General features: G+C 48.5%; 1 protein-coding gene across 1 annotated transcript; it reads left to right on the forward strand.

The window, feature by feature from the left end:
* The first annotated feature begins 7508 nt into the window (after positions 1–7508).
* LOC108665576 (nascent polypeptide-associated complex subunit alpha, muscle-specific form-like) lies at positions 7509–14282 on the forward strand. Its single transcript, XM_018152348.2, has 3 exons — positions 7509–7661; positions 10664–10720; positions 10989–14282. Exons 1-3 carry the CDS (start codon positions 7647–7649, stop codon positions 14280–14282), a joined length of 3366 nt encoding a protein of 1121 aa, XP_018007837.1. The 5' UTR covers positions 7509–7646.
* The last annotated feature ends 3745 nt before the right edge of the window (positions 14283–18027 follow it).

An 18027-nucleotide genomic window follows, 5' to 3' on the forward strand; every position in this document is an offset into this window, starting at 1 on the left:
GTCTTTGTGGGTTTTGCAAATTACGAAATGAATTTGAAATTTCATTAAAACTCAATTTCGAAGCCCGTTTTTTTATCAAACTAAGTTTTTATCAGCCCGTTCGACGGTATTGTAGGTTGTAGCATAAGTAAATAGAACCAATTACAATATAGTATCTTCATGAACGTGTGTCAGCCTTGGAGAAGATGGCTGGCAGGATGCCGTTAGATCAGCAGCAAGAACAGTGTAAATCAAGTCTAATGACTCGTATTTTAAGTTTGTCTGTTGGTTTTGATTTATCTACCAGCCAAGTATCTGTAAGACATAACGTACTATTATTAGCCCTTAACCGCCTGACATGAGTAACCGGAGCAATATTCCAATAAGCCTACTTTCCAACGAGCCACTTGGTTGCTTATCTCCAGCACCATCTTCCCTGGAAGTGTCGAGGCCAACGTTGAACTTGGTCACCCATGTAAAAATGATGAAGTAAGATAAGAAACGGGTATCAAGATGAAGCTGTTATAATATACAGACAGATTCGTGACAAGCGGGAGCCACTCAACTTTCGCTTTAGTTGGATTGATGAACTCGTTAACCGGCCGCCGGCCTCAGACGCGACCTTCGGCAGAGAGAGGCCCTAAGGAAACGCTTCATAACTAAGTGGAGGAGCTCAAGGTTCGCAAGTTGTGGTTGCTTGGTTGTATTCTTAGGCACAACATGAGGCGGTCCAGGCAGCGGAGGGGCCAAGGAGCAGCTCGAGTTAACCAGTGAAAAAATACCTGAAAAAGAGACCCTACGGAAAGATCTACTCAGAGGTTAGAGTACAAGCGGACTCCCTGCAATTTGTTGCCCGCACCAATGTCATGCGACTGTTTCAAGTCGAGCGGTGTCAGCGCGTGTAAATTCGTGTGCTGCTCAAGGATGTCGCACAGGTTGCTTTGCGGCATTCACAACGAACATTCACGCTCGCGTGTTTTCATTCTCACATTGCACTGCGCGTGCAATTCAGAGCCTCTTTGCGTGGCGTCCGTCGCCCATCTTGAAAGACGTATATCGGGGCGTACTGACGGGGCGTATTTCTGACTCTGAGTAGGGGCGAGCCAGGGCTAGAACTGTGAACGGCCGGCGGCTGACTTAGAACCGTTATTGACTCTGGAAAGCTTACTTTAATTTTAATAAAGCGTCTCTCTGCCTGTTGTTGGCCCTGACCTGATATGGCGCGTGGATCGGTGACCAGGCTGGAGCGAGCCGTGGCGGGCCTCCATACAGTGAGGCAGCCTACAGGAAGGGGGTAAGTTGGCCCGAGTGCCCTAACTTCAGCATGCGTTAAGGACACCCTGGTGGTAAGTCCTGGGGCGTGGGGCTCGAAACCAAGCTTCCACGTGTATGACACTTGTAAGAGGAGTCTCCTCATGACATGACTTCGCAACCAGGCTGTCTAGCTATGCCTGCCGTAATTCTTCCCGAGTTTTAATAATTGCAGTTTGGGGATATTACGGAAATCCGCACACTTCGGACGATGGAGTAGTTTTTCTTTATCTGACCTAACACTGGGGATTCCTTACTGGTAGAGTCCCCGTGACTGATTATATTTTGACCATTTTAAGAACCAGGAGCGGGTGCCAACCGCATCGCTGCGGTAGTTGATTCAGAGCAGCGTCGTTTTTAGCACTCTGTAGCTCAATATCAGTCCTGCTCGATATCAAAAGGGAGTGAGGTGACGGGGAGCCATTGAAGTGTTTCACGAGTCACTCCGAATTGGCTAAAGATAAAAAATCAAGGCTGTGAGAAGTAATCGAGAACCAATACGATTAACGACCCCTAAAATCGGGAGAGAGTAACGGTAAAAAGGAGATGATGGTCACCAGACAGTTACCCCAACTCCAGCGTCGCTTACGATTAATTTCTTATCCGACTAAATCGCGGCTTTTGTTGTCACTGGGTAGAATAACTAAGCTTTAGACTGCGGCATATAAGTTTAGGCAAGAAGAATAATACGTATAAGCACGATGAATAGTACGCATATGCTGTAGTATGTCCTAGCATCGGTTGCCGATGCCCGAAAAAATTCTGCACTCCTCTGACAGAGCGAGCCGGAAGCTTACAGCGACTCTAATACCAGCCACCTTATCAACCCAGGCTCTAACGGACGCTCGTTGAAAGTCTGACATTACTCGTTGGCTTGTTAGTCAGACTGGGACGACTGAAATAGCCCAGCATTGCCCAATACCAGCATAATTTTCATACTTCTCCCCGTGCGCAAGCATGCTGCAGAGCAAATTAGCCAACATGATTACTTGCTGAAAGCCACAGGGACTAAATCCCTTCATGGATGTAAACCAACGAGCCAATGAGCTGCAGGCCGCCAAAACAATGGTCGTAACCCACACGCTAAACCCCAAAATATTTCTATTCCATGCAGCCTAGCTAGCCCCTTCACCACTTTCGATAACGAACGCGCTGCGGAACAGTGCTATCAGTACACTGCTACCTCTCCAGCCTGTCCGTTCTTCTGGAGGCTAAACCTCCACGCTTACCCCCTGCTCCCCCTCCTTTCGGTACGCCCTGCGCCACACTGCTACCTCTCCAGCCTGTCCGTTCTTCTGGAGGCTAAACCTCCACGCTTACCCCCTGCTCCCCCTCCTTTCGGTACCAACTTGCGGAAGAATTCTAACCAAACCTAACCTAACCTAACCCTTTCGCGGAAAGGTGGAGAGAAGGGGGTAAGTGTGGAGGAAGAAGATGCTGGTGAGCGTCAGGGCTGGGCTTACGCCTGCGAAGTGGGTAAGGTGATGCGACAGTCCGGTGCGGGGCCGTTCCCATTTACGGCAGTCTGGTGCGGTCTACGGACCCTGTGGCTTACGGCATTTGTAACAAGTGATGGTATGGGCTTACATCATTGGTGTAGGAGCAATTGGGCGTAATCCGTTTGGAGTATCAGCTTGTGGGATGAGGCATTGCTTGTTTCAAGCTGGTGTGGCGAGATGAGGCAAGCAAGAACAGCTGCATAGGATTTAGGCTGACTATTTCTATTGCATGTAGAGGGTTGGCATTGGCTCTTGGGCTGATTCAAGAGTCAAATTTTTGGGCTACGGCAGCGCTCCCGTCAGACTGTGTGACCAAGTCACATCGAGGAACGGTGCGAATTGAAGTTGGAGACACCTCTCGTCTGTCAGACTACATAATCACGCAATTTTTACGCAAAGACAGCAATCACTAGGCTCCTAATAACACAATGTAAGGGATGCATGCCAGAGGCCAGCATTGTCCAAGACCAGCTTATCTTTCATCCTCCTTTCCGTGCGTAAGCCTGCTAAAGGGCAGAGTAGACTAAGGGATTATATGTTAAAAGCAAATATTACAAATCCCCTTCATGGAAATTAACCAGCGAGCTAATGAGAAGTAAGCCACCAATACAATCGCTCTACGCCGTATTGAAAACCGTCCAACAGCTCTATCCCATGCCGTCTAACCTAACCACGATTTTCGGTAAGCAACTCTCTACGCCATACCGCTGTTGATACACAGCCAGCACTCCAGCCCGTCCGTTCGTCGCAGCTGTTTTCCCCCGGCATAACTCTACCTTCACGCATACCCCGTCTCCCCGCCTTTTTTCCACTGACTACCGGACGGCTTTTCTCAGTTTCTGCTCACTTGACTGCATTACGCTATGAAAAGAGGATCTACAGGAGTTGTAAACTAACCTAACTTAACCTAACCTAATTCGGATAAGCATCAAAGGTCTGCGAGAAAAGCCTCCAGTTAGTCATGCGATAATGGTGGAGAGTCGGGGTAAGTGTGGGGGGAAGAAGATGCTGGGGGATAGTAAGGCAGGGAAACAGTGACGCGGGGTTAATTTCTTGCGGATTAAGTAAGGTGATGACGCATTACCGTTTGGTACAGTTCACATTTGCGATAATGCAGTGTGCTCAGCGGACACTTAGGATAACAGCATGTGTAAGAAGTGATGGTATGGGTTATAAAGCATTGGAGAACAACGTATTGACCGTTAACTATGTGGAGTAACAGCTTGTGTGCTGAAGCAGTGTTGGTTTAAAGTTCGTGTGTTGAGATAGGTCAATTGACTACAGCTGCTTAGGTGCCAGGATGGCAATATCTATAGCATTTAGATGGTTGATGTTGGCTCCAGGGCTGATTTGAGCGTTAATTTGCTGGTCTACGGCTGCGCACCTCAATGTAATTGATTTGAAAGAGGAACGGAACGATACCCCCTCAATAGGTTGCGATTTCAAGAAACGACATCTTATCAGATCACTCTTGATTGGCTTCTTACGCTCGAAGTACATGAAAGTGGTTTCAATCGCATAGGACATTTCTCCTACCAGTGAACTATGGCCGGAGCCTAGGAAACTAAACGGGGAGCGCTGCCGTAGCCCAAAAATTTGACTCTTAAATCAGCCCAAAAGCCAATGCCAACCCTCTACATGCAATAGAAATAGTCACTCTAATACCTATGCAGCTGTTCTTACTTGCCTCATCTCGCCACACCAGCTTGAAACAAGCAATGCCTCATCCCACAAACTGATACTAAGGCATTTCAAATCTGAACATATATTTTTCCATAGCTTTATCTAGTCTGTTCTTGAACGCGTTCATACTTGGAGCGCCAACGATGTCATCGGGGAGGCTGTTCCACATGTCGGTGATTCGAAGCGAGAAGAAATTTTGTCGCGTGGAGAAGTTGCAGCGTAGTTTTTTTAGTTTAAAGCTGTGGCCCCTGGTATTGGTTCTTGTTTCAAATTCTAGTAATCCTTCAGGTTCAGGGCCGGGCTGGCCCACGCTTGTTAAATTGATCAAACTTAATACATCTCAAGTCATGAATTTCAATATAAAGTTTAGTTTTCTGATTTTCCAACTGCGACATTTAGCTCGTGACAATTTTTTATTTTGCCTTCTTCTGCGAGTTTTTATCCCATTTATTCCTCATTCATGATATTTAAACAGCAATACAATTAATACACCGGTCGGACAAAGGCGCGTGAGCGTTAGCGTGAGCCAGCCCGGCCTTGAACCCGCCCTACACCTGCTCTCCCTTTAGCTACGTTTTATTCCCTCAATCCGTAATCAATAATTATGAAATTAAATAAATGGTTTCACACGCTTATTGCGCAGTCGCGAGGGTTTCTTTTTAAAAATTTTACCTCGTCTCATTTGCAAATAAAACGGTAAAACGGGTGCAAACGGGCGAATTCAGTCCTGTATGCTACGTTTTATCGTTTAGAATCCAACATAAGATCCCGTGTGGACACAGGATTGCAGCTGGTAGTTGTCCAGTTAAATAAGTTGTTTAAATAAATACGCTGAGCAGGTCCGGCCGCGGCCGTTACTGACGATTTCGGTCATTTAAGTAAAATAATTCATGTTAAATTAACACGTGGAACCTGCAGTTCTGCAACACGTGACGGGCCAACTGAAGCGTGAGTTTTGTTAGCCATTGCCGAGCCGTCGTGCGGCATAGCGGCAAACGAAGAATATTTCAGACTTTGTTCATTCCTAATTGCCTGATTTGCCGTAATTTTCTTAATTCCTATGGAGGAAAAAATCGGGAGGCCCACCCACTCACTCACAGGGAAAGTTAATGAAGAATTCTATCTTTGCCGTGTGTGCTACTGCCTGGGAGACGGTTGGATGTAACCTATATATATGTAGCTGCATTAATTTATTTTATTCAGCCTTAGGAGAGAAAAAGATGGAGGTTAGTTGTTGAAAAGAGGTTGCAGAACGAAAGCTGGCTAAATAAATTTTGATTTGATTAGAAATAATTATAAAGTTAGTGCAAACCTAATACAATTAAAAAGAAAACAATTAACCTCTATATTTGAAGTTCAAATCCTATGTTGAATTCACATGAATATTGTAAAGAAAATTTTCCGTTGACAGGTAACATAATGACGGGGTCTTTATATCTCAGGGCTGGTCTATTTCCTAGCCCCGCGCACTAGTTCTAGATGGGGTGAGCGGGCCAGCTGTCCCTAGTGACAGTAATGATGCCATCCCTAGCCCAGCGCACTAGTTCTAGATGGGGTGAGCGGGCCAGCTATCCCTAGTGACAGTAATGATGCCGTCCCTAGCCCAGCGCACTAGTTCTAGATGGGGTGAGAGGGCCAGCTGTCCCTAGTGACAGTAATGATGCCATTACTAGCCCAGCGCACTAGTTCTAGATGGGGTGAGCGGGCCAGCTATCCCTAGTGCCAGTAATGATGCCATCCCTAGCCCCGCGCACTAGTTCTAGATGGGGTGAGCGGGCAGCTGCCCCTAGTGCCAGTAATGTTGCCATCCCTAGCCCCGCGTACTAGTTCTAGATGGGGTGCGCGGGCCAGCTGTCTCTAGTGCCAGTAATGATGTCATCCCTAGCCCCGCGCACTAGTTCTAGATGGGGTGCACGGGCCAGCTGTCTCTAGTGCCAGTAATGATGTCATCCCTAGCCCCGCGCACTAGTTCTAGATGGGGTGAGCGGGCCAGCTGCCCCTAGTGCCAGTAATGTTGCCATCCCTAGCCCCGCGCACTAGTTCTAGATGAGTGAGCAGTCCAGCTGCCTCTAGTGACAGTAATGTTGCCAAAATTGTCTAGAACGGTCTAGGTGCACCGCCTGGGGCACCGTTGCTACAGGCGACGCTCAGCACCATAGGGCTCGCATTTGGGCGCTCCAGGCTCGCTCTCGCGGCGTCTGTGGTGAATTGCATGAATTGTATTGCAGTTTCCATTATTGTTGTGAGCTCCAATACGCTTTGTTGCTGATTTTAATGCGTTTTCGTAGTTTTTGCTGGGTCTAATAACAAGTTTTTCACCTAAAATGTTTGACGCGATTTTGTTGTTAGTTTGACGCGCTGTATTCACAGATTTAGTACACATGAAGTTTTGATTAGTTCCGATGCATGTTGCTTGCTTCAAGGTACTAAGTTTATTAGTTCCATTGCAATTGTATGCGCCGTTCGCCAGTCTTGTAGAGCGCAAGGTAACGCTACAGTGTTTCGGTCCCGGCATCTCTTTCAGAAGTGCAAGGCGTTCATGACGGTAAACGTCTTCCGCAGTCAACAGAATGGTGAGATTGTGGTCAGGTTTAATAGTTCGCTGCAGTATAATAATAATTTAGGCTGACTAGCCGTGTGATCAGGTTTTAAATGTGTCACCGCTATGTAGGGCGCGTGGAGGTTGCCATCTGATCTGTAGCTGAACTCGTTTGGGCGCTAGAGACCGCGACCACATCGCTGATGGCGCGCTTGATTGCAGGCTGGCAGCGGCAAGTCTGCCGTTACTTTTATTGGCTCCTCTAATTTTCATTACTTGCGTTACTCGTCCCTAGCAGTTAAGAACAGGAAGGCGAACCACACCGCGGAAAATGGGGCACATCTGCTGGGCATCAACTTTCTGAGAGCCGTTACGTTTTGGTTAATGGATCTTAAATTATTGTCGCCGCAGCAGCAGCAGCAGCTTTCTCGCCTGGAGCTTGGCTTGAGGCCGCCCTTTGCCCTCCGGGCGGGGGCAGCAACACCTGGGGGTGCGGGTGCTCTGCTGTAGGCGCATCAGTTGCCTGCCAGGCGTCATCGCGTGTACATGTGTAGCTCTCGCTCCCGGCTTCTTGTGACTGGAACGCCTCGACTCGTGAACTACAATTGAGCTCGCCGTGTTGCCGGTCTAAAGCGATGTTTGCTTTGCAGGTGAGTTACATGCTATATGTTACTATACACATCAGCGCCTTATCTTGAGTTAATTACATGCAAGTTATACTTAACGGTTATGTGCAAATTGCTTCTAAATTGGGAGTGAGTCAGCGTTACTTGTGTGGAGCGTGAGGCATACGGTGTTGATATCCGACGAGCCGCTAGTGTTACGTAGGCTGCTACAGCGCCGTATGTTTCAAGCATGTATACGGTGAACATCAGCGTTGAGGTGTTACTGTGTGCTACCCCACATGAGTGTTAGGTGAGCATGAGTGTTACGGTGAGCAGGAGTGTTACGGTGAGCAGGAGTGTTACGGTGAATAGGAGTGTTATGGTGAGCAGGAGTGTTACGGTGAGCAGGAGTGTTATGGTGAGCAGGAGTGTTATGGTGAGCAGGAGTGTTACGGTGAGCAGGAGTGTTATGGTGAGCAGGAGTGTTGCGATGAGCAGTAGTGTTACGGTGAGCAGGAGTGTTGCGGTGAGCAGGAGTGTTGCGGTGAGCAGGAGTGTTGCGGTGAACAGGAGTGTTGCGGTGAGCAGGAGTGTTCATGGATCATACTTTGTGTTCATGATTGGCGGGATTGGCCCAGATTGCGTCTTTGGACTGCCGTGATTGGCGAACCGAGTACGGCGGTATCTATGACGAGCCAATCGCGCATCGTCGTGATTGGCTCTGCAATCATGACTGGCAGTGCATTCAATACAAAATAGATGAAACGACCAATCTTGACAACTAAGATAAATCAGCCAATAAGGACAGTTGAGACAAATTAGGCACTTGTTATCACCGTAGCCACTTAGGCAGCCGCCGGCAGTCAAGTGTTGCGGAGCTGCGGTGGCCGCAGGCGCGACGTGCTTTCCTGCCGCGGGGTGCACCTGAAATTACAGCGATCGTAAGTGCCCCGATGCTCGTAACTCATAACCTGGCGCTGCAACTTTTATGTTTATAAATATTTTTATAATATTCGTCTAGCTCCTAAACTGTTACTGCACTGCAGTCGCTGCTGCGGAGGGCGGGCAGAGGTGCGACGGTTGCGTGTAGGTTGCAAGGGAATTGGGTTATGTTGAGGGGGACCTGCGGTGCCCCACACCACATGCGGGACTAGCGGCACCCACCACATGAGCACACTTAGCTGCAAGGTGCTTGTACACGGGTATAGTACTTGCGGCTAGTAGATCAGAAAATTGCCAAATGTCTGCCGCTTGATGTCTATTCCTCAAGGAAGCTTAGACACCCAGCGGCAGAAATTTGGCAATTTTCTGATCTACTAGCCGCTAGTACTATCCCCGTGTACAAGCACCTTTAAATGTATTGCGCATCAATGCAGCCTCAGCTGCTGTGTAGCCTCAGCATCAATGCAGCCTCAGCTGCTGTGTAGCCTCAGCATCAATGCAGTCTCAGCTGCTGTGTAGCCTCAGCATCAATGCAGCTTCAGCAGCTGTGCTTGCACCTGCACAGAACATAATGAGGTTATCACAGGTCATCATAGCTAAGTACAGCCGTTGAAAATTATGTGGAACATGAGACTTTTCGAACAGACGTTCAACAGCCACAAATAACCGCGGTACGGTCACTGATGCTCGTATCGCACGGCCGTCGCTGTGAGCGTCAGTTACGGACTCTCGACCGTGCAGCAGCCGTACTACGTCGTGCTACGGACCAGCTCGGTCCGCGGCAGTAGGAAAGTTCAAAGAGCGGCTCGAGAGAAGCAACATCACAGAAGAGTAGATTAGGTTAGTTAAGGTTAGGTTAGCTTATGTTAGGCTAGTTTCAATTCTTGGGTATGATTGAAATACCAACTCCCACAGCCATGTTGCCACGCAGGCCGGCGCAGGGAAGGACTGACCGTTACGATGCCGGTGCGCTCAACGGCCGCTCAAGAGGTCGCGGCGAGCGCAGCCGTACCCCTCATCCCCGCGTGCAGCGCCCCGCTATGCAGGCCACAACTGGTTCCTTAAACTGCACTGTACGGCAGTACATTGCTGCACCTGTGGCCTGCAGTACATTGCTGCACCTGTGGCCTGCAGTACATTGCCGCACCTGTGGCCTGCAGTACATTGCCGCACCTGTGGCCTGCAGTGCATTGCTGCACCTGTGGCCTGCAGTACATTGCCGCACATGTGGCCTGCAGTACATTGCCGCACCTGTGGCCTGCAGTACATTGCTGCACCTGTGGCCTGCAGTACATTGCTGCACCTGTGGCCTGCAGTACATTGCCGCACCTGTGGCCTGCAGTACATTACAGTTGCTGCAGGCTGCCATGCTGCACCAGATGTTGACTGACGCGACGTCGTTGACTAAACTTAAACTTGCGGTCGCCGCAAGAATACGAAGCAACGTGTCCGTATACGGCAGTCTCATGACCGTAGCAGTGAACCGCTGCAGTGATCGTAGCAGTGAACCGCGTACAGTCACCGTAGCAGTGAACCACGTACAGTCACCGTAGCAGTGAACCGCGTACAGTCACCGTAGCAGTGAACCACGTACAGTCACCGCAGCAGTGAACCACACACGGTTCAGTGCAGGTGGGCGGCTGAGGTTGGCGACCTCAAGCGATGCAGACGCTCAGACGATCACAACTGACGCCTAAGTGGCGACTAACTGGCAATTAATTAACGTTTAACTGGTAATTAACTGATGACTAACTGGCGACTAATTAAAGTTCAAGTGGCGATTAACTGACGTTTAGCTTGCGTCCAACTAACTGGCGATTTACCGTCGTTCAAGTGGCGTCCAACTATCGTCCAACTGGTCTCTAACAGGTGGCTAAATGGCGACTAACATGCGTATAACTGTGGGCTTACTGGCATGCAACTGGCGACTAACTAGCGACCAACATGCGTCTAACTGGCGTGCAACTGGCGACCAACATGCGTCTAACTGGCGGCTAACTGACATGCAACTGGCAGCTAACTGGCATGCAACTGCCGACTAACTGGCATGCAACTGGCGGCTAACTGGCATCCAACTGGCGACTAACTGTGCGTTGCACTTGCAGGTCGTGGGTGTGGTGGCCGCGGCCCATCTCCTCGTGGCGACGCCAGCGCACCGTACGGTGAGTTCTACCATCACACCTCCTCACCCACCACACCTCACCCATCACTACCCACTCAAAAACACCTCATGCACCCACCACCCCTCACCCACCACACCTCACCCATCACTACCCACTCAAAAACACCTCACTCACCACCCCTCACCAACCACACCTCACCCATCACACCTCACCCTTCACACCTCACCCTTCACACCTCACCCTTCACACCTCACCCATCACTACCCACCCAAAAGCTATTATTAAGTAACATATTTTCTCTTCACAGAGTAACGACGTCTCGGGGGCAGGACCTCGATCTGCTGGGGGAGGACTTCGTTCTGTTCCCCCCGACACCCACCGTTCAGGCTTCGCCCTAAAGCCAAATATTTTCCCTGCTGACTTCCCCCGCCGCAACCTTGGCCGCCTGTCCCCTTCTTCGGGCTCATCCCTCTTGTCCAACCCCCACGTGCCGGAGGGCATAGCGAGTCTCGGTCATCAAAGTCCAAACTGGAGTCTTGAGAAAATTCCAGTCGTGAAGAATCCGGCGTCGCTCCTGCCCGCTGGAAGTTACAAGGAGAACTTCGCTTATCAGCTGAGCCAGGGGCTTGCCACTGATTTCGTCAGTGACTCCACAGCGCCTAAAGAAGGCGGAACGGGGGGCGAGAAACAGGCTCTACCTGAAAAAGCCCTTCCTGTCATCTTGGCTAACATCCCCGCAGCCATCGCTCCTCTTCCACAGTCAGAAGTCAATATCCCTGCAGCCATCGCTCCTCTTCCGCAGCCAGAAGTCAATATCCCTGCAGCCATCGCTCCTCTTCCGCAGTCAGAAGTCAATATCCCTGCAGCCATCGCTCCTCTTCCGCAGTCAGAAGTCAATATCCCTGCAGCCATCACTCCTCTTCCGCAGTCAGAAGTCAATATCCCTGCAGCCATCGCTCCTCTTACGCAGTCAGAAGTCAAAATCCCTGCAGCCATCGCTCCTCTTCCGCAGTCAGAAGCTAAAATCCCTGCAGCCATTGCACCTCTTCCGCAGTCAGAAATCAATATCCCTGCAGCCATCGCTCCTCTTCCGCAGTCAGAAGTCAATATCCCTGCAGCCAATGCACCTCTTCCGCAGTCAGAAGTCAATATCCCTGCAGCCATCACTCCTTTTCCGCAGTCAGAAGCCAAAATCCCTGTAGCCATCGCTCCTCTTCCGCATTCAGAAGCTAATATCCCTGCAGCCATCGTTCCTCTTCCGCAGTCAGAAGTCAATATCCCTGCAGCCATCGCTCCTCTTCCGCAGTCAGAAGCCAAAATCTCTGCAGCTATTGCACCTCTTCCTCAAGCGGCAGGTACAATTTACCCTTCAACTCCATCTGAAATTGCTTCGACTTCTTCCCACTTACCGGGGCAATCATCTCAGCACATCTCGTCTAACTCTGTGAAGGACAGAAACTCAGTCATCAACCAAGAGGCTTCAATCGAAGTCCAACCCAACAGTGGTTCCTCTGCTTCTCCATCGTCAACCCAAACCGGAAACTCGGTTAATAGCCAAGATGCTTCGATTGAGAACCAAGCAAACAGCGGTTCTTCTGCTTCACCAGCTTCAACCCAAAACGGAAGCTCGGTAAATAACCAAGATGCTTCGATCGAGAACCAAGCAAACAGTGGATCCTCTGCTTCTGCATCGTCAACCAAAAACGGAAACTTTGTTAATAACCAAGTTTCTTCAATCGAAAACCAAGCAAACAGTGGATCCTCTTCTTCTCCATCGTCAACCAAAAACGGAAACTCGGTTAATAACCAAGTTGCTTCAATCGAAAACCAAGCAAACAGTGGATCCTCTGCTTCTCCATCGTCAACCAAAAACGGAAACTCTGCTAATAATCAAGATGCTTCGATCGAGATTCAACCCATCACAAAATCTTCTGCTTCTTCATCGTCAACTCAGAACGAAAAGTCAGTTAATGAGCAAGATGGTTCGATCGAAATTCAACCAAATATTGAATCGAATGAATTCGCATCCAATTATAATAATGGTGACCTACATGATGCAATCAGAGAGACATTACGCATACGGCATAGTGACAGCAAAATTGACATGGTAGCAACCTCACTTGATGAAAGTAAGGAATTTTCCATTCCGTTCTACCCTTCGACTTCATCAAATGATTTCTCGTTGTTCCCCGATGCTTATTACGAGTCATCGAATGTGCACAGTCATCGATCCACTGGAGACGTTCATGACATTGTCGAAGAAAGTTCTGAGGAAGAAAGTTCTGACGGTACTTCCGCCACTAAACCAAGTACTATAGACAGCTTGGTTCAAACGTCCGGATATCTTAACACCTCCGCGACGCAGGGCACAGTGAGCACAGTTGAAGCTGTTGAGACTGCAGCCAACTCAACCTCGACCGACAGCCCCCCAGCCGACAAAGTCGAGTACGAGGAGCTTATCGCACAACTGGAATCTGATGGTAAGGTCTTAGATGCGAAATACGCATTTTTGTTGGCGTGGAATGACGAGGTTGCGCGACAAGGAGTGAACATGTTGCGGGTTGCCAATGTTTATCCTGAAACTGGGTTTGTTTACATGCCAGACGTAGAATACTACACTCGGTCCGTTCAAGCCTCACCCAAAGTAAAGGCCGCAACTGAACAATTGATGTCTGCTTGGCAGGCAGCCAAGAAAGAGAAAGCCTCGCTCAAAGGAAGTGCAAGTGCTGCATCCTCAACCACAATTAAAGATTCGACAAAATTTCAGACAAATGGATCCAGCACCAACATAGATGACGCTGTACTGCCTGATCGCTTCTCACCGCCGGGCTTATTGAGAGACAGTCTGCCTCCTGCCTCGCCAGCAGTTCAGGGGTATCCGTATAAGCCTTACCCATTTCCTACTAATCAAATCTACCTCCAGCAGCCCCAGCTGAGCTACTTGAACACTATCTTATCGTACCTGCCTTACCTGCAGGCCGGTAGGTTTGCTCATCCATACCTGCAGTTGCGGGACGTCTTACAAGGATCAACCCGACCAGCTAGTATAGACAACGCCATTCCTCTCGCTGGAGCAAATGCATGGAATCCAGTTGACCTTAGACGCCCCAAAACAGAAGAGCGATTAAAAATTTCCACTGCTGGGGGAAATAAAAGTTCTACTTCGTGGGACGTGGAGGCCCTAACTCGTCCCCCTGGAGCAGCACCCAATTGGACACCCGGGGAACTCACGCGTCCCAACACAGATGATGCAGCTCCCGGGTGGACGCCCGAGGACCTCACGCGCCTCAACATAGATGGTGCAGCCCCCGGGTGGACGCCCGGAGACCTCACGCGTCCCAACACAGATGGTGCAGCCCCCGGCTGGACGCCCGGAGACCTCACGCGTCCCAACACAGATGGTGCAGCCCCCGGCTGGACGCCCGACCGGGTGGACGCCCGGAAACCTCACGCGTCCCAACACAGATGGTGCAGCCCCCGGGTGGACGCCCGCGGACCTCACGCGCCCCAACACAGATGGTGCAGCCCCCGGGTGGACGCCCGGAGACCTCACGCGTCCCAACACAGATGGTGCAGCAGCTCCCGCGTGGGCACCAGCTGACCTCATCCGTCCCAACCCTGACGTCTCAGATAATACAATTCCGACGGGGAAAATTCCCGGCAAGGTGGACGGGAATCACAAACAGCCAAGCGCACTGCCGTCTTCACGGCCTCCCTCAGCAGCTCATCAGAGGCCTGCTACTACTCGCAGCGACGTTCCTCAAGCTGTGTCCGATGGTCAAATTGAACTAAAAGTTGCCGTTTAGTCCGACGTTATTTGTACATGTTATCGATTTATTGTTTGTTACCAATTTTCTTTGCTTGTTGTGATTTGCTTCACTAATGTAGTGATTGATCATGAAAAATGTTAGCTCCGTCTCTTAATGATTTGCTTGCCTTGTTGGTACGGAAGATGGTGCAAGCTTCCTTATGTTATGTGTTGTGTATTTCTCTGCTTGTATCTCAGGCCGAATTTTTATGCTCGTTCGACGTGCTGTAAACGCTAGCACTTCTGAAATGCTAGCTTGCTTGATCATCCATCCTGCTTTTCGTAGTGGAAATGCGTCACTACCAAAATTTCAAGCTCTTTAATTATAATCACCCTACAATAAATGGACACAACTCATAAATCCGTTGTGGTTAATATTTATTGCAGATTTTTCAATGTGACTTTCAATTTCTTTACTTTCATTATTCCTATTAAGATGATCATCAACACCTAATGAAGAGTATGGCAGCAAATGCAGGCTCCATTTCGGAACGACCTCGTTCTTTCCCGGGCAGTTGGTCCACCCTCGCAAGGATGACCAAGTTATACTTATATCTACAAACTGCCTTAAGTTGTCTATCATCGTAGCGACAAATCGTAGTAGCGGCACTCATACACGACCATCGGAGGTAGGTTGAGCAAGCGACAAGCTTGTAAATGCACACGGCAGTTCATCCTGATGCCCCAAACTCAAAAATTCTCCCAATGATCGTATGTTCAATGCAGACCGTGTATGACAAGTTACAGTTTGTAACCAACAAAGGGACAGACGACCAATTACAGTTCGTAACGATAAAAGGGGACCGCAAATGATAAGTTACAGTTTATAACCAACGAGAGGACCACAAATGACAAGTTACAACTAGTAACAAATGAAGGGACCGCAAATGACGAGAAACAGTTTGTAACCAGCGAGAGGACCACAAATGGCATGTTACAGTTCGTAACCATTAAAGGGAACGCGAATGATAATTTACAGTTCATTGCAATACTAGCAGTCTTCACTTCAATTTTCCCTCGTGAATGCAAACCTTGAAGGCGAACTTCACGCACGCATTTCGTGTCACGAAACTGAAGCCTAATCCATAATGATGAGGACATGTACATTTCCCGCGTGTATTCGGCGTCATAAAATCGAAGCCTAATCCATAATGAAGAAGACTTGTAAATTTCCCCCCGTGTATTCGGTGTCATAAAACCGAAGTCTTGTCCATAATGATGAAGATATCTAATACATTATTCGCTGGAATGTAGTTTGGTTTATGGTTTGATAGCCTGTACTCAGGTCAGACGTTTGAATCACACATCGTTGTCCCGCTCGGCCGCATCTCGGGCACTTGCCGGCGCATGCCTCTGAAGCGGCTGAACCCCTATACACGAGGCTAGTAGCGTGGACAGTTCAAGCGCCGGATGAACTAGCGGCTAGTACTATCCCTGTGTACAGGCACCTTTAACGCAAGTCCATCTCAATTAGTTGGCGATCATGAAAGGGGAACAAAGCAAAATCATTAATGTTTCGTAGCACTCCATTTGGGTCGCCTTCCGAAGACCACCACTGCCCTGGATGTAATGGACTATCATGATTCCTGCCTTCCGGAACGTAGCCTTCAACACTTCAAGCCGTCCGTATCTAGGCCGTGTGTCGAACCAGCCCTCGGTCGAACGGCCACTCGTCGATGGACGATAAATTTTAGAACAGAACTATGCTATCTGAAACCTAACCTCAGATGCGGTGAACATAAAATTACGTAATTTAACGATGCCCGGAAGTCAGATTCGATCCGCGGTTTGGTGGTGCACGGCAGGTGGTGGTCAAGGCCGGAAGAGGACAAAGCCGAGTGGTGCACGGCTGATTGGTGTAGGTCAGGAGAGATCCAAGGCGTTCGATTCAGGGCTTATTGGTGCACAAAATTGGTGGTGCACGGCTGCGCTCCCCTCCATTTTAGTTATTTAAAATTTATTTCATTTCTTTCTGAAAAATTTGCACAATATCAAAGCCCTTCGCCTAGAGGAGTTCACCATCATTTTCGCATCAATAAGCGATAATACCATTAAGCAGTCAGCGACGCGCTACGGTGCCAGCTGTTGTAGCCTGCAGGGATCTGGAACAGAAGGTGAAACAATTGTTGCAGCAACTTCAGGCGATACAACTGGTTGTAGACTGTACAACTGGCATCTAAATGACATCTAACTGGCCCTATTTTTAACCCTAACTTTCACTCAACTGAGGTTGGTGGTAGACATGGAATTCGCTGCCACAACGAACAGTCCCGCTCACTGCAGGTAATGGCGGCAACTCCCCTGCTGGTCTCAAGCGAGGAGCACAGCTGGTGCATTGAGCGGCCGGTGCAGTGAGCAGCTGTTGCAGTTAGCACCTTTTGTCGCATGCGGCTATCTTCGCCTGATAAGACACTGCGCATCACAGATAAGAAGCGTATCAGCAGATGCCTCGCGAGCTGCGTGTTTCTTGCCGCCTTGCGTCCCTCGGGACGCAGTGTAAATTGTGTGTCCCAAGAGGTGGGAAGTAAACGTGACCTACGGCGTTGCCTGCCGAAAACCAGCAGTGCTTTGCTACTCGTCGAATTACATTGGCATTTCAGGCAATAATTCAACTTTTAACAAATCTGACTTATCGTATGATCTACATCAAGTCTCTGTGATAAAGCAAATTCATTTAATTCGATTAACCTGCACTCGGCCTACAGTGCGTGTCGTGTAGCCATACATCGTTGGTCACCGCATCAAACAGTTTTAAATTAATCAGACTGTGGGTGAATAGACGTTCAGTATTTACTCTCCTCGCCAATAAACAGCTCTCTGGTAATATCGTCACGTGTCACATTCAGACCCTATGACCTTCATACAATTTATTTGAATTCGATCTTATCTTGAACGGCATCGGCTTCGGTTTGTTCAGTTCGGGAAAAAGTTGTAATTTTAATTATTAGTTGATGCTAACATATACAGTTACTAGTGCGGTAATCATAAGATGAATGACGATATTATTCTACATTATCAAAAGTCTTAATTAAAAAAACTGTGGCCAGGCAGCAAGTTATGAGAACTGACTATTTTTTGAGTGAGCAAGTTCATTTACGTTACAATTGTCGTTAGCAGTTATAGATTTCAGCTCAACTGTTTTCAGTTTTCTGCTTTTTATTAGCGATTTTTATTTTGCTTTTTTGTTTCTTAAAAATTGGTTATGAAACTGTCAACTGATCTTGTATTACGATGACAAACTAGTTACTTTGATCTTATGTATTAAAACGGGACATCTATTAGAAACCGCCTAACAACCACGTGTTGGAATGCATTTTTAAATGCAGTTTAGGTTGCGTCTTATAATAATGTGCATACTTTTTTTACCTTTAATGGTATTTGTGAATATAAGTATTTCCGAGAAAGTGGATATCATCAGACTTCTATGCATCTGCGGTTCGTGAGGCAGGACCAATTTTTAATTCTCAATAAACCATTTGAGCCATTGAAATTTCGTTTTTTCGTGTTTTCTCGACTTGAGTGAAGCGGCGTGATTTTC

Source organism: Hyalella azteca, unplaced genomic scaffold (assembly GCF_000764305.2).
Source record: "Hyalella azteca isolate HAZT.00-mixed unplaced genomic scaffold, Hazt_2.0.2 contig11696, whole genome shotgun sequence".
Classification (NCBI taxonomy): domain Eukaryota; kingdom Metazoa; phylum Arthropoda; class Malacostraca; order Amphipoda; family Hyalellidae; genus Hyalella; species Hyalella azteca.

Excerpts from the sequence above, each read along its gene's own strand:
- LOC108665576 (XM_018152348.2), top strand. Across the intron at positions 10,721-10,988 it reads CGACGCCAGCGCACCGTACG|AGTAACGACGTCTCGGGGGC; the intron begins GTGAGTTCTACC and ends TTCTCTTCACAG.